Raw genomic sequence first — 17,356 nt, forward strand, 5'->3', positions numbered from 1 at the left:
TGTCTCTTCTCCAATTAAACACCAAAAGCCAGAAATGTAACTATGGCTCAAGTGGCTAAGTGCTATACATGAACACAAAAGCTCAAGGACAGCACCCAGGCCCTGAGTTCAAGCACTAGGACCTGAACAACAGCAACAAGAACAACAAAAAAACAGTACCCTGGGAAGTTTTGCCAAGCGCTGGTAGCCTGAGGGTGCCAGCTCCTTACCTTCCTCTGTCCTGTTACAATTCCCAGACCTCCTCAGGCTGACTCAGACTCAAGCTGTACTTGGAACAACTTTAGACCACCTGTCCCCATCAGGGTCACCCCCAAATTGACCCCAGACAGACTGACCTCAGCCAAAGTTGATTATTCTGGCTACTGCAACCTCACTCTCCCCCAGAGAACTAAAAGGACTTTATCCAAAATGACCACCAGCTGACCTTGACCAGAGAGACACTTTGACCTCTACTAAATGATTCCTATATCTGACCACAGCCTGGGTAACCACTCAGGCCAATTGCCCATCCATTAGCCAAAACAACACCTTCTTCCGGACTTATGAGCCTGCAGGCTCTGGTTATGAGGCTATATATCCAACCGCCTAAAGGAGAGCTCTCCAGCTCCCACCAGGGTAGGAATAGTCAGCTCTCCCGATACTGGTGAAAAAGCCTGGATGGCTAAGGGGATAGGAGCCCCTAAGCCAAGTCCCAGTCTGGAAGCTGCAAGCTTGGGAAGAACTAAATATAACTTAGGGTTCAAAGCCAGAGTAGCATCCAGGAATCCCCTGGAATCCATGGGCACTGACATGCACACACCACCACCACCACCAGGGGGCACCAACTACCACCATGAGGTGTATACCTGTGTATATAACTTCAGAAAATTAGAGACTATTATTTCTATTTTACAGTTGGAAACTCAGACTAAAGAGACATGCAGCTGCTTGCCCAAGGCCACACAGCTTTAGTGTGCTGAATCTCCGATTTAAGTCACTTGTCTTTATCCCAGGAGACTAGGCACTAACAAAGCCTTGATATACTATTGGCCCTATGTGTTAATTCCATTTCATGAATGACATTTCCTTCCAGACTGGCATTGTTGGAGGCATGGGAATAATTAAGACTCCACTTTGCCCTCAGGGGCCAGTCTGAGGGAAGGAGATGAAATGTAGAGAAGAAAGAGGCAAGGGTATAAAGAGAGGAAGAAGGGAGGAAAGCCACAAGGAAAAAGTAGGGGAGAGCGGATGGAATGACGAGAGCTCCTGCAGGAGGCTGCATCTGAGCTGAGCCTTTGGGACTCCCGCCAGTAGCGATGAGTGAGAAGGTACCTGGAGCAGAGCAAAAGAAGGCAATGAAGAGCACGGGCTGTCTGGAACACTGGGGAAATGGAGGAGGATGAAGCCCAATCATGGAGGACTTTTAATGCCTCGTTTTGAACTGGGGGACACAGTAAGTGTCTGAAACAGGGGAGTGGCTGGGTTGTGATGAGTGATGCATCCTATAAAGCACAGCTAGGGCATAAGTGCAAGAGACTCAGAAGGGAGCTGTGGGACCATGCCACCAAGGAGTCTGGAGTCAAATGTCAGGACGCCCAAGGAAATAAGGAAAGGGACCTCAAATCCCCGTCCTGGAAACAAAATGCATTCCTCTCACACTCAGAGAAATATACAACACACACACACACACACACACACACACACAGAGGATCTCACACACACAAGATCACACACACACACACACACACACACACACACACACACACACTCCCTGTCCCCGGCCTAATCCAAGCCCTGGGGACACAGTCTAAATTAGGCTGGGAAAGAAGGGAAAGATGGGGCCTCTCCTTGCACTGCCATCTCTGTGGAGGCTCCCGTGAGAGGGTGGGCTGAATCAATCCAGGACCCCAATGCTCCCCCAGCCCCAGCTCAAACTGGCCCAGCCACATTCCTCAGCTAATCTGCCCAATCTGGCCCAGGCGGTTGCCGGAGCAACCGTCAGCCACAATTTAGTAAAGGGTGGAGGGGGGATAGCTTTTCCGTAGCCGCTGAGCTCAGGACCAGGTGAAGGGTGATGCTGGGGTCAGCAATCTCTGGAGGAGTGCCAGAGGGGATTGCCTGGGAGGAGGGTCTCCATGTTTCTATACGGGAAGGGAGCATGTACATACTGGCATGGGTGGCCTAGGAGTGACTGGACACTGTACTGAAGGCAGGAGATCTAGCTTTCATTCCTGCTGGCCCCTAAGTCCCTGTGTGAGCTGGGACAGATGACTTACCCTCTCAGAGCTGCTATCTCCCTAGCAATCAAATAAGAACGGCTGGAGCTGGCTGAGGTGCTGGGCAAGAAGTGAGCATGGTGTGGGTCTCCCAAGCGGGGAGTGGGTTACAACTAGAAGTAGAGTACATGGGCATATTCTGTGGGGAGCCTGAACAGGAGGTGGGTGTATGGGAGAACTGGGAGGAGTTGTCTGTGCATGCATGCATGTGTGTGTGTGTACCGACATGTATGTAGGTACATGCTCTTACCTACATGTATGTGTACCACAAGTATCATGCACCAAACCTGCCTTACTCCAAACAGGGACCAGCTCTCTACCCCAGGGCACATGTAGCCTCCACTTGTGTTTTCTGAAAAGCCCGGGTACACAGAGCCTGTTTGCAATGAGATTTTTTTTCACTCGCTTTGGTTTGTCAATAAAACATCCAGTTCCCAAGGATGGCCCCAGGAGAAACAAAACTTCTCCCAACAGATTGCAAATTTGGGAACTGGGGTTCCCACAATTTCAGGCCCAGCTCCAGTCCTGGCCTGGGGAATCCATATGCACATCCAGAGGGAGACCTGGGCTCCCCGAGCTGCTCACCAGAGCCCTGAGTGCCCAGTAGGCAACTAAGTCGGAACAAAACTGGCAGCAAGATGTTCATCTCCCAACACAAAGCCACAGACAAAGACAGCTGAGCTGGCACCATCCAAGGAGCCAAGCCAGAGCCTGGCATGCCAACATCCTTCCATCTCCAGTGAGGCTGAAAGGAAGCCTGCAATAGCAGGCCACCCAACCATTTCCTTCACCAATATGCACCATGAAGCCTGGACCTGGCAGGATTGCTAGCAGTATCCGGGAAGGCACAGGACCAAACTGGATGTTATCCAGAGGTTCAGGTATGAATGTAGTCTGGCAGTGGGAAAGTACAGTAGGCAAAGAGCTTGCAGATGCCCTACAGAGCCAATGCTGTGTCACATAAGGCCACAGTGCAGAGCAGCAGAGCATGGGATGTATGCAAGCCTGTCCAGGGGGAAGAGTTCCACTTTTGACTCAGGGAGCAGGACAGCAGCTTCACACTGTACAGACCCAAAATCCAGCTATATAATAGGGGAGAGAATAAAACACACTGCACACACCACACACAGCCTCCAGCACAGGGGTCTGGGATGGCATAATAGAGCTGACCGAGGCCTGACACAGTATGGAAGAACCACAGCCACTGTGGCTGTAATCCAATAAGCCAGGACCACAGCACCTCTCCCATGATGGGAAGACAAGTGGTGAGACCAAGCTCCCCCTAGACTTTCTCCCTCGCCAGACACTGGCACCAGGCCAGAGCAGAAACAGTATGCATTGTCACAGAAAGGGTCTAGAGTCAGATGGCATGTTACAGAACCCAATTGCTAGGGTATAGCAACCTAATCCTGAGCAGACACTCAGTGCAGTCCTGAGGGGAATTAGGTGTGGACTCGAGGGAAAAGGAGGAAGTGTAGCCACGCAGAGAAGAAGGGCTGTGGAACCACAGACTTAGTTCAGGAGCCCAGGATCTAGAAACCCAGTAGAGCACACACATCCCCACAGCAAACAAGGCAGAGGCCCTGTGCAGTGCACAGATGCCAGATGTGGTGCTGGGGATCTTGCTGGGGTGCCACCCAGTAAAACCCATGCCTGTCCCAAAGTGTAGCTGGTGGGCCCGAGCTACAGAGCAGGTGGAGATTCCCTGAGCCAGGTGCAATGTGGAACAGAGAGGCTCTTCAGTAAGGGCATTCCATACACAACTGTGGTCCACCCGTCTGTCAACAGAAACCCCCAGAGAAATGGCATGGGCCTCAGCTGCCTTAGAGGACATCTGCTGAAGTACAGCAACAGGTTGAGCCATGAGGCACACAGTGAGGTGAGGTGCAGTGTGTGCAGAACTGCAGTTGGGCAGAGCAACTTCACAGGCAAAGATGTCCATGTCCATAAAATGCAGCAGGGAGATGCAGAGGAGCTGTACCTAGAAACAAGAGTGCCCACATGCTAGGGCAGTGCAGAGGTCGACTGCCAAAAGGCGATGCAATACAAAGATGGCACACCATGCCAAGGTGCTAACAATGTCCAGTGCAATGCCAAACACCCAACAAGGTGAGTCACAGTAAGCAGAAATGCTTTGTGCTGCACCCAAGCAAGGTGGTCCCCGACACAATGCAGTGTGAGGGGTTCTGTCCAAAAACCCAGGAAAATACACCCTCGCAGGCACAGAAGAGAGCTGCCCAAGCCAAGTGCTGGTGGCTCACACCTGTAACCCTGGCTACTCAGGAGGCTGAGGAGGGCTGAGGATTGCCATTCAAAGCCAGCCTTGGCAACAAAGCCAGAAGTAGAGCTATGGTTCAAGTAGTAGAGCATTAGCCTTGAGCATAAAAGCTGAGGGGCAAAGCCCAGACCCTGAATTCAAACCCCATGGACAGACACACACACAAAAGAGAGCTGCCAAGAGGTAAATGGCAGGACAACTGCATGACAGAGGCCCAGAGCAATGGAACATAGCAGAGATAAAATGCACAGAAACTCAGGAAAGATACACACCCACATTCAGGCAGAATCCCTGCAGGCACATGGGGTAAGGATGCTGGGCACAGGAAACCCACAGGACACATATCCCAAGTAAGCCAGAGCCATGATACACAGATACATGTGGGCTATACACCAAGCCCCCTCTGCTATGGGCTTCTACCCATCCAGTCACAGCCACAGCCACCAGAGGGGCAAGCAGTGCAGAACTGAATGCGCTGTCCAGGTATTTTATGTGACTGAGTATTTATATGTGACCAAGGCCTCCAGTGTGCTGGCAGGCAAACAATGAATTCAGAGTCTGCTGGAAATCTGAATTTGGACAACCGAAGCATGTTCCTGGCCCCCAGCCCAGGGCAGGGCAGAGCAGAGCAGTGTAGGGCAGGAGAGGGGAGACATAGAGAGAGATCTGTTGGATTAGAGGCACACAGAAGGCTAGATAATGGGGAGTTGGGGTAGGGCGATGGAGAAATGAGAAGAGAACCAGGCCTAAGGAACCTAGCTGGTCACATCCTTTCCCACCTCCCACCAGCATCACCTCTACCTAGGCCTGGAATCCTCAGAAAGCGTGAATAAACTTTTCCCAGGACCCAGGCCTGCACACACACACACACACACACACACACACACACACACACATTTGAGAACAGTTATCATTTACATGGTGCTTACAATGGGCTGGGACCTATTCGAGATTAAATATACATAAATCAGTCCTCACAACAGCTCCGAGCAGTATGCACTATCTCCACCCACCTTTCCCAAATGGGAACACTGTTACACAACTAGGAGGCATGGAATTGGGATTCAAAGACCAATGATGTGTCCCTGAGCCCATACCTGATAAGACACCACACTCTAGGAACAGACACATATGTACACACACACAGACACACACTCCCTCGTGCATGCACATACATGTCCTGGATAACACATTCTCCATTCTCAGCCAAGGGTCACCACCCTGTCAGCTGTCCCCACCCTGTTGTTTCCCAACCACCAGCTGTCTCCTTCCACCAGCTGTTCTGTTGCTCAGATTGCCACCAACAGCTACCTCCTAGCCCCCACCTGTCACCCCACAGCCTCAGCTGAGAGCTTACCTAACAGATATCCTCCATGACATACTACCCCACTACTCCAACTCTATTCTTCTCCCAGCTTCTTCCTCAAGCTCCCAAACCTCAGCAACCCCCAATTCCTAAGCAGCATGTGCGTGTGTGTGTGTGTGTGTGTGTGTGTGCTTAAATGGAGATAAGAATCTCAAGGACTTCCCTGTCCAGGTTGATTTTGAACAGTGATCCTCAGATCTCAGCTTCCTGAATAGCTAGGATTAAAGACATGAGCCACCATCACCTGGCTTCAAGCAGCCTTTCTTCCTATCAGTTTTTATCCACACTAGGTGCTGGGGTGTGCTCAGGACCTTCTGAGCCACTCAATGACACATCTCCTGACCTAACCTCCTGAGGTTCTCCCCCGAACATTGTGGTATCCCCTGGGACTGCCTTCTGGTCCCCAGATATCTCCCACCCCCTGTTAGGCTTCCCTGTGCACTCAGAGGCTCATCCTCATGCAGTCCTCATCAGGAACCTGCCATGCACCCACTAAGAGGACCAGAGATGACAAAACCCCCATCAGGAAATGAGGGCATAGTCCAAGTGGAAGAGTGCTGCCTTGAGCAGAAAAAGCCAACTGAGGCCCCAAGTGCAAGCCCCAATACTGGCACAAAGAAAAAGGATCCCACTCATCCCTCAGTGGAACCCCAGCTGTTAAGGAGCTGTTAAAGAAGAGCACTAGATGGAGCATAGGGACCCAAGCAGACCAACTGCCCAAGCAGTGCTGGGAAACTGAGCAGAGTTAGATCTGGGGAAAGGGTCCCAGCCAAAGGCAGAGCGTGAGGTACCAATAGATGCCATGGCAGGCTCTGGAGTTCTGGATCCTTAGACTGATCCATAGGAGCAGAGGCCGGGGAAGATAGCCATAAGTCGGATGGGTCATCTGCCGTTTAGGGGCTTCAGTTGGATCCAAGCTGCTAGGCAGCCCTGGGGGAAAAGGCGTGTCAGCAGCCTGCGCCTGCCTTGATAAAGGCACTCTGATTACAGAGGGGTGGGCTACTGCAATAGTCTAGCCAAGGAATAATGAGGCCGGGGGGATAGGAGTCAACAAAACCTTCTCCGAGAGCCACTGGGTGATGGCCTTTCACCAGTTCACTCCATGGGGAGCCCAGGCCACATTACAGCTGCTGGGGTCCCTGCCCCTCTAGACAACACAGTCCCTAGGATTGCCATGAGGCTGGGAATGGCCTCTGCCTGCACTGACCAGCATGATAGCAGACGGCCACTAGCAAGGCATGACTTTTGAGGACTTCAAACTTGGCTTGTGAGCCGGGTGCTAGCAGCTCTCAGTTGTAATCCTGAAAATCTTAGGAGGCTGAGATCTGAGACTAGAGGCTGGAAGTCAGCCAGGACATAAATCTATGTGACTCATCTCTAATTAACCAGCAAAAAGCCTAGAGTGTGGCTTCATTGGTAGAGCACCAACCTTGAGAGAGAAAATCCAAGTCAGGGCAGGAGGCCCTGGCCTCAAGTTCCAGCTCTGGTACTACATATATGTGCACATGTGTGTGTGGGTACACACACACACACATGCACGCACACACAAAACCACCTGGCCTATATAACTGAGAGATCATTTTTTTCCTCCTTATTTTTAGGCCAGTCCTGGGCTTGAACTCAGGGCCTAAGCACTGTTCTGGACTTTCTCAAGGCTAGAGCTCTACCACTTGCGCCTCAACACCACTTCCGGCTTTTTTCTATGTATGTGGTACAGAGGAATCGAACCCGGGTCTTCATGCATGCTAGGCAAACACTCTCGGCCATGATAGGCCAAACTCTCGGCCTCCTCTCTCTTTTTTTTTTTTTTGAAAATTTTTATTATCTTTAAGCAGTTATACAAAAGAGTTGCCATTCAGTCATTCAGTAAAACTGATCATGAACATGGCACATCTTCATAAATATCATCCCTTTTAACATTCTCACCTACCCCTCCCAACCCACTCCTTCCTTCACTTTTCTTGATTTTTAGGGTATGTATTGAGTTTCTTTTTTACCATTTAGCAAAGCAGTTCATATATACAATGCATCTTGATCTGTGTCATTCCTCCAACATTTTCACTCTCCTCCAACCCACCCCTCCCCTTATTTTTCTCCATTCTGTGATATATAAAATGAAAATTATTGACTTCATTCTTCTCCTTCCCCCCTTCATTCATCTACCCCTCTCCCCTTAGCCCCGCCCCCCTAGTTGAAACATAATCAGCTCATGGGAATCAGCTTGTGAGACTGAGGGGACACTGTCCTGAAAAGTACAGGACACTGGAGATGGACTAGAGCCCTCTGTTAAACTGGCACATGCACACACACACACACACACATCTCACCCAGCCTCCCCTCACTCCACCTGCAAGGGCCACCTGCAGGGCTCAGCTCTCCTAAGAGTCCTCCCTGCCCTTCCTAAGATGTGAGCCTGAAAACTGAGGGAGAGCCTCCCTCCTCTCTCCTCCCTGTCCTTCTCTCCATCTCCCTCCTCCCTCTCCTCAGACGCTCAGACTGACCGTTGGGACTAACGGCCTAGGCCTCATCACAAAAGGCTGGCCAGGGGAGGGGGCCCAGCCAGCTGCTGGAGGAGGCAGGGGACAGGGGAAAGGCAGTTAGGGGATGGGAGGGGGGGTGTGCATGGCCTACAAGAGACCTGCCTTCTCCTCTCTCTGCCCAAGAGTGAAACTCCTCAACTCCTAACCTCCACAGAACACTTTCTCAACGGAACACCATCCCCCAGCAGAATTTTCCAGATTCTTGGAGGGAAAAGCTATTCCTTTAATCTCTACCTTCAGTGGAGTCAGTGCGCCCCCATCTGGCATCTCCATCTCAACCCTATTAACTTCTTTTAAGCCATTTTCATTTGCTTAGACTATGTAGTTGGGGCCTTATATCTGTCTGGCACTAAGAATTCAGAGGTGCTGAGTCTCTGTCCTCACAGAACCCATAGCCTAGTAACAGAGATGGGACTAATAAACCGTCATCACAATGCTGTATAAAAATCCAATCAACCCTCCACTTCTCTTCTTGGGCTATGGCAGAAATCAACCAAGGAAGGCTTCAGGGAAGAAGTGATTTCTAAGCTGGGAATGATCAAGTGGCAGCAATTGTCTATGAAGAGCTAAAAATGTAGAGTCCTGGGAAGAAAGCACAACTTGAGCAAAGACAGAGAAGCTGGTGGTTGTAAATCTTTGGGAGCTACTGGTGAATGAGTCAAGCTGGCCAGATCACAGGACCACAGAACAAAACAGGGTGGGACAGGCAGGCAGGGGCTAGAACATGTGACAGGACCAAGAGGAAAGAATCCTGAAGCCAACAAGGAATTTGCAAAGGGTTTGAATCCAAGGTTTCAAACATGGATTTCAGCCCAGCCCTGGTGGCTCATGCCTGTAATCCAAACTACTTGGGAGGCAGAGACTACGAAGACCATACTTCAAAGACAGTCAAGGCAGAAAAGATTCCATGTCCAATTAACCAGGAAAAAAGCCAGAATGGACCTGTGGCTCAAGTAGTAGAGGATCAGCTGTGAGCAAAGGTGAGAAAGAGTGCATGGCCCTGAGTCCAAGCCACAGTACTGGCAGACAGACAGACACACACACACACACACACACACACACACACGAGGGAAGAACCTGGAATGTTTCTTTTTTGCAGCTGAAATGTAGACAAAAGGAGACAGAGGGGGAGACATGGGGAGAATAAGATAGGACCCATGAGGATATAAGACTTGTGGATGGGAGGTGGTTAGGGAAGGGCTCCCAAGTCCATTTAGCTAGAAGGAAGCCAACATGTCTCCAGCAAGCCAGGTACCTCCCTGAACTGCCTCTGCCACCAAAACTGGACAAAAGGTGATCCAGGAGCTCAGCACCCCACTGTGGCTACTCTCTCACTTCCTGCTTAGTGCCCCCGTACACACACACACACACACACACACACACACACACACACACACACACACCAGTCCTAAGGAGAAGGGCAAGTTGCCCTGAAAAAAAAAAAACCTTGTTGCCCAACCTGAAGCCACTGGGTACCTCCCCTCATTGCTGCTGTCACAACTCCAGAGAGGAAAAGCACCAAATGAGCCCAGCTCCATAAATCACTGCCAAGTTTGCACAGCAGGGAGATATCACACATGGCCCCCCACCAAGGAGCTAAACTGACCTCCCAGGCTGAGGACAGGGACTTACCACCTTGCTTCCCCCCACAGTTTCTGAATTAAACTCTAATAGGGCACCAGACACGTCAGAAGCCAAGTACTACCCAAGGTCACAGCAAGTTTACAGCAGCAGAATTCACACCCAGGTCCTTCTCGATTCAAATCACAGCCTCTGAGGCTATTCTATCACATTCTTCAAATGCATCTTTGTTCCTGAACCCCTCCCAAATGGAGTCTTATTTTAATATCCTACCAAGTACCACACACTACCTACCATCATCAAGGCCCTGGTCTAGAAGAGGAAACTGAGGCCTGGGTTCTACACAGTCTCCATGCAGCCAGAATTGGGGCCCAGGTATTCTCAGAATCAAGGTGATGGTGGTAGGAGTAGGAGTGAGGGGTTGGAGCGCCCCCGGGGGGGGGGGGGTTGATCTCGGGGCAGGGAGGGGCAGCACAGTGGGAGGGAGAAGGGAGGAGGCCTCTCCAAACTAGGAGGTCAACGCTGAAGCAGTGCATGGTGGCCCCAGAGCTGCAGGACAAGCACCCCTGGAAGACCTGAAGCCTGGAGAGCAGGGGACTGAGACTCCCCCCCGGGGGCGGGGCTTTGAACCCAACCCCTGAGGCGGGTGGTTGTCGGCCCAGGTGGGGTCTGTCTCTCCGGGAGGCCGGCGGCGCTGGTCTTGGCTTCGATCCCTAAGGGGGCGGCGTGGGGGGGGGGGGGCGGGGAGAGGCGACTCATGGTTTCCAGGTGCCGGGAGAAGAGAAGGCCCGGGGCGAGGCCCGCGCAGCCTGCGGCCGAGGCCTCCGTGGGGGCCTCCGGGACCCGCACACACAAACACCCGGACACACGGCCCGCAGCGCACACACTGAGACGCGCTCACGGATTCCGAGACGCGGGCTGTGGACAACCGCGACTGCACACACCCCAAAAGATGTCAGACTCCGAAACACACTCCCGGAGTGGGCGATCACCCGGCGGAGGCAGCGTGGAGGCGCGCGCGCACGCACACACACACACACACACACACACACACACACACACACACACACACACACACACACACACACACACACACACACACACACACACACACACACACACACCCGGAGGCGCACGGAGCCAGCCCCGGAGGCCGCACAAAGTTGCGGAGCTGACGGAGCGAGTGTCCCGGGGGAGCCTCGCGCCACGGCGGGGGCCGGGCTGGAGGCTGCGGTCCGGGAGCCTGGAGCCAGGCGGGCCCCGCGCCCCGCGCCCCGCAGCCCCCTCCTCCGGGCCCGCGCCCCCGGCCCGCTCCCCCGCCCGCCCCGCGCGCCCGGCGCCGCCTCGGATCAACCTCCCGCCAGCGCCGCGGCGAACTTGAGAAACAACAAACAGCCCCGACATGTCGGAGTCGGCGGCCGCGGGCCGCTCGCTCCCGCAGGCCCGAGCCACCCCGGGGCGCCGCCGCGACCACTTGTTCCAGCCCGGCGTGCACACGCGCGCGCGCACACGCAGATCCAGGCGCGTGTGCACACAGCCCGCCATCCCTCCCCCCCCAGGCCCCGGGCACACTCGACCCCGGCCCAAGCGCACACCACCCTCGCACACTCAACGGCTTCCCACCCGGATCCCCTGGCACACTTGGCATTCACTCGGACGCGCACACGGCGCGTACCACACTCCCCAGACACTCCCACACGTACACACCGGGCACACAGACACACACACACGTTCCGGACCCATTCCCACGCCGGCACACGTACGTGAATCTCACCAACACACACGCCACGCACGGGTTCCTGGGTCCGCACCGCACCCCCAGCACGCGCGCGCGCACACACACACACACTCACACACACACTTCACAGCACTCCAGCACACTGAGCAGATTTTAGCAGATCCAACTCCAGCCACAGCCAAACTCAGAGACACACACGCAGACCCACAGCACACCCGACGGCGCGGATCCAGCGCCTCGAGACACACCACCTCCACCCCGACACACGGAGACCACACACACACCTCGCACCCCGAACTACAGACACGCAGCCTTCGCAAGCACCGCCACCCCCGGCCGCACAGCCTGGCCCCCGGGAGCGCGCTCGCGCCGCGCGGCCACCCCACACTCATACTTTCTTCGGAGCCACGACACGGCCTCGCGGGGCAAAGCCGGCTCGGACCCGCGCCTTTACCTGCCGGAGTCTCCGTCTCCGGAGCGCAGAGCTGGAAGGTGAGTGCCAGGACTAGCGCCTGGGCGCGGGCCATGACTAGAGTCCCGCCGCCGGCCCCCCGGGCCCCGGCGCTGGGCTGGGGTGGGGGCCAGGGGAGGGCGCCGCCGCCGGAGCCCCAGCCGAGCCCGAGGCGAGCTGGAGCCGGAGCGGAGCAGCGCGGCGCGGAGCAGGACTGGCGCCGAGTCCAGAGCGGGAGCCCGAGCTAGCGGGGCGCTGACGTCAGACCCGGCCCGCGTTCCGCGGTCTCGCGGCGCCCCCTGCCGGCGGTGGCGCGCGCTGCCGCCCGGGCCCGCTGCCCGCTGCCCCGGCGCGCCCCGCCCCCACGCCCGCACCCCGGCCTGCAGGCCTGGAGTGGACGCCCGGCGGGCACGCTGGGCACCCACGTTTCCGGGATGCACACGCACTGCCCACGCCCGCATGGGCCTAGGCAGTCACCCGGGGTCACCCGGCCTGTCTTGTCTTTTGGGATGCTGGTATTCTCCTCTTTCGTCCCCAGGAACGCATACTGTCAGTTATCTAGGAGGACTTGGCCCCCACCACCACCCCAGCTTCCAAACGAGGCCTTTGGAAATGCTGCCTTCTAATTCTTTTCCGTGACTGGAAATCCATCTCTGGCGCTGGCCCTACTCTACCTTCTGACTACCCAGGTTAAGTATAGTTGAGTCTCTGCCCAGTGCCAAGGTCTTACACAGTGACCAGAAAACAAGTTGCCTATAGCTAAGGAAAACCAGGCTCCTTCTGTATGTTTCCCCAATCGAATTCCATTACTCGACACCATATCCCTGCTAGGCATACCTATGACCAAGGTGCAGAGACAGACTAACTTATCCACAAGAATGAGGCAACATCAATTTGTGAATCAAGATTCTGGCTTGAATTGAATAAAAGTTAAGACCTGGCTCCTGCCTGAAATCCATTTGTTTCCAAATACTTACTGGCCACTGATTCACCAATTTAACAATAATAAGGTAGGCACGGTGGTGCACACCTGTAATCCCAGCACTGGGATATGAAGCAGGAGGATCTCACGTTTGAGATTGTGTATGGAAAAAAGAAAGAGAGGGAGGGAAGAGGGAGAGAGGAAGGAAGGAAGGAAGCCTGGTGCGGTGACTCATGCCCGTAGTCCCAGCTACTCAGAAGGCTGAGATCTGAGGATCACAGTTCAAAGCCAGCTCTGGCACTAAAGACCATGAGATTCTTATCTCCAATTAAGCACTAGAAAAGGGGAGTGGGGCTGTGACCCAGGGGTATGGCGGCAGCCTTGAGCTGAAGTGCCCAGAGGCAGAGTTCAAGCCCCATGACCCACAAAAAATAAAAAGAAAGGAAGGAAGGAAAGAGGGAGGAAGGAAGGGAAAGAAAAGGAAAGAGGAAAGAATAGATATAACAGGCCATGGCACATATTCAAAACAGACCAAAAATTCCAAGAACAATTAACCAAAGCAAATTATCTGTCTCAAACATCAGAGAATGTGGTGGAAAAAGAATAATCCTGATAGAGAAGAGAATCTTTATAGCATCTTTTATCTAAAGTGGGCATACCTCCAGGTTTGGTTTTGTTTTGCCAGTCCTGGGGCTTGAACTCAGGGACTGAGTGCTGTCCTTGGGCTTTCTCAAAACTCTCTACCACTTAAGCCACAGCACCACTTCTGGCTTTTTTTTTCTATGTATGTGCTACCAAGAAATCAAACCTGGGTCTTCGTGCATGTAGGCAAGCGCTCTAGGCCAAACTCCTGGTCCCCTCCAGGTTCTTTATCACTCTTCTTGAGTGTGCCTATTTCAGGTTGCCACTGTTTACTTACTTTCCATTTGGGATTGGTCTTCTCACTTGCTATGTAGCAGAGTCACGGGGAGAAACACATAAGAACAAGGAAGAGAGATGTTGGAGTAATGACAGAACCACTCAGAAAAGCAAAGAATGGAAGAAACAACCAGCGATGAGTTTGCAGAGGACTCTCTAGGGAACCTCAGGACAGAAATCTGCGAGTGACTTCATTCTATGGGTAAAGCTCAGAAAACAGAAGGGACTTGCCCAGAGTCATTCAGTACATACATGCCCAGGACTTGTTCCCACATCTGATTACATATCCCTTTATTCCTTGTGAGGGGGAAGGCCATGAAGACTGTGATGAAGAAAGAGAATGAAAGCAACAGATGGACAAGGAGAAGACAACATCTTGGTGTTTACAGACTTCTATAATCCTTGAGAGAAGAAGAAAGGAAGAAGCAGAATTCTGACCCAGGGTGACTGGCCTAAATCTAAGAAGTTGATGACAGCATTAGCCGTGCCGGGTCATGAGGAAACTCAATGACCTGCAACTCATGGAATATTTACAATGCCTCTCCCATGCCAGGCCCCACACTGAATGCTGGCACCATAGAGATGAGACAAACAAGACCGCCCTCTTGCCTGGATTGGAAGTGGGCTTGTACAAAAATGACAAGTCATAGCACAGGTTCAGGGAAAACCCAAAGGCAGCTGGTATTCACTTAATCAAAGGAGATCTTGAGTTCCCCAGGTAGGCAAAGCAAGGAAGAGTATTTTTTGAAGAAGGAGGAATCTGAATAAAACAAGGAAGGGCTGGAAAAGGTGGGTATCAGGTGCAGATCGAGTATGGCCTTCAAGGCCCAGTGCAACCGTAGAAGATAATACTATAAGATAGGGTGGGTTTCTATGAGCAAGGCCAGGACAATTGGACTTGAGCCCCTCAATCAGTGATTTTCAAACCCTATCTTTCAGGCAACTCACATGGCCTAGTGTAAAAGTGAGAACTGTAGGACTGCACCATGTGACAGAAGTCCAATCCAAGAAGGAAGATATGTTGGACAATTCTCCAGGCTTCCTGGCTGGGATGCTAAGATTCAGAGGTATAGCACATGGAAGAAAATAATGTCACCAGCACAATATCACCCAGGGAGTCTTACAACAGAGGATTATGTTGAATCACCTGGCACAATTAGTCATGTGTGTCACTGTGAAAATAGATGTGTGTGTGTGTGTGTGTATAAGTGCACACATACACAACTGTGTGACCAGGCCTTTCTTCCTCTCTAAGTACAAACAAACCAGACACTCATGGTTCATGCCTGTAATCTTAGCTACTCAGGAGGCTGAGATATGGAGGATCACTGTTCAAGGTCAGCCCAAGCAGAAAAGTCCTTGTTAGTCTTTCTCCAGTTAGCCAAAAAGCAGGACTGGTGGCATGGCTCAAGTAGTAGACCACAAGCTAAGCAAATACAAGGCCCTGAGTTCAAACCTCAACACTACTCCAAAAGAAGAACATTTACTGAACGCATATGAGCCATGCCCTGGTCTTATTCATATCACAATAACCCCCTAGTAATAGTTATCAGTGAGTCCATGTGCTGAACATAATCATCTCTTTTGATACTCATGGCAACCTTGAAACAGATAACTCTTCATCCTTTGGTTTGGCATTTTCTTATAGTTTTACAGATAGAACACCAGACTTCACACCTATAAGGCAAGCTCTACCACAAAGCTCCATCTTTAGTGCCGTTCCTTAGGCTTTAACCTGAAGGGAAGCCAAATGCCTAGTCCAAAATAAAATTGCTAGAAAATGGCAGAGCCAGAACTCAAAACCTGATCTGCTTGATTCCAGTTCCTATAGCCTTCATCATGTTCTCTTCCTCAGAGAAAATATTCTACATGGCTCCAATGTTAGTAAAATCCAGAGAAAGGAACTCTTGCTTCCCTTCAACAGCCTGGCTTTCCCAAAGCCCATTCACTGGGCCACCAGCAACCTCATATTCTTGGGAGCTTGTAAGGATTTATGCTCCTGGACCTCTTCCCAGGATTCTAATAATTGGTCTGAGGCAGGTCCTTATGTGAATGTTATGTGCACAAGAGATTTGGAGACAAAGGACTGATTCCAACAGCATCTCCTCCAGGGCTCTTCTCTTCTTCAGATGACAGTATTATGATCAGACACTAACTGAGGTTAATGTCTTTATCAGGATACATTTTTTAAAAATTTTTACAAAACCCTCCATTTTCAAAAGGAACCTTCATATATTGTTGGTAGAAATGCAAACTAGCACAACCACCATGGAAATCAGTTTGGAGATTTCCTTAAAAAAACTGAAAGTATACTTACTTTATGATCCCGCTATACCACTATTGGGCATATATCCAAGGTAAGTACATTAATATACAAAAAAGAAACCTGCACACTCATATTATAGCTCTCTTTACAATAGCCAAATGGTAGACTCTATCAACAACTGAAGTACATACACACGTGTGTGTATGTGTGTGTGTGTGTGTGTGTGTGTGTGTGTTTGTAAGGGGTGTGAGGGAGGAGAAAAGAGAAAAAATTCACTGCACTTATATATGAAGATGGCAAACTCATTGAAAGCTGTCAAATATATAATAGGTCAGTGTAGAGATGAGGAAAGAGAGACAATTAGAAAAGGTTAATCTGATTAAAATAGTATACATATATATGTGAAATACCACAATGAAACCCCTTTGTACAATTAATATACACTACAGAAATGAATGCCTAGTGAATAAAACAGGCTCTGTTGAGAGTGGGTACCAGCAGAGGGGAAGGGTGAAAATGGTTGAATGACTTTGAAGACAGGACAATGAGACCTGTTGACATTGTTTTAAGAAGTGTGTGGTGGAGAGGTGGGAGAGGAATAGAGAGCAGAGGTTGATTGGGGTACACTGCATGGATGGAAATGTTATAATGAAACCCTCTCATTCAACTAATACCTGTATATGCTAAGAAAAATACTTTAAAAAAAAAGTGAATGTCCAGTTTCCCATATAGTCCCTCTCTGTAAACTGATCTAAAAAGAAGCCCTCTCTCCCTATCTGAACACACTTGGTGTTTCACAATGTGTTCTTCTGTTGTTTCAGCCAGTCCTCTCAACAAGGAGACCTATTATCCACGTTGTCAAAATGAGAAAACAGACCCAGCATATCACTCATGTGTCCATGCTAAGACACAGCAAAGCTAGAAATTCACTTAAGATTCCTAACTCCAAGCCTGGAATTCCCGCTTCCGTATCAGCTTAGGTCTGCTCTACCAGTGCAGGGAAACAAGTTTTGCCTCTCTGTGTTGGACTAGAGCAGTGGG

The 17,356-nt window shown here is 51.4% G+C and overlaps 1 protein-coding gene across 1 annotated transcript in view; it reads right to left on the reverse strand.

Annotated features, from left to right (window-relative positions):
• The window catches only part of Ptpru (protein tyrosine phosphatase receptor type U), a 68,923-nt gene extending 57,358 nt beyond the window's left edge, over nucleotides 1-11,565 (reverse strand). Inside the window, exon 1 of the mRNA XM_090334006.1 lies at nucleotides 11,145-11,565. Within this exon, the coding sequence (XP_090190132.1) occupies nucleotides 11,145-11,565 (421 nt within the window). The remainder of the gene's footprint in view (nucleotides 1-11,144) is intronic.
• Between the last annotated feature and the right edge of the window lie 5,791 nt (nucleotides 11,566-17,356).

Source organism: Megascapheus bottae, chromosome 6, assembly GCF_031878675.1.
Source record: "Megascapheus bottae isolate mThoBot1 chromosome 6, mThoBot2.hap1, whole genome shotgun sequence".
NCBI lineage: Eukaryota > Metazoa > Chordata > Mammalia > Rodentia > Geomyidae > Megascapheus > Megascapheus bottae.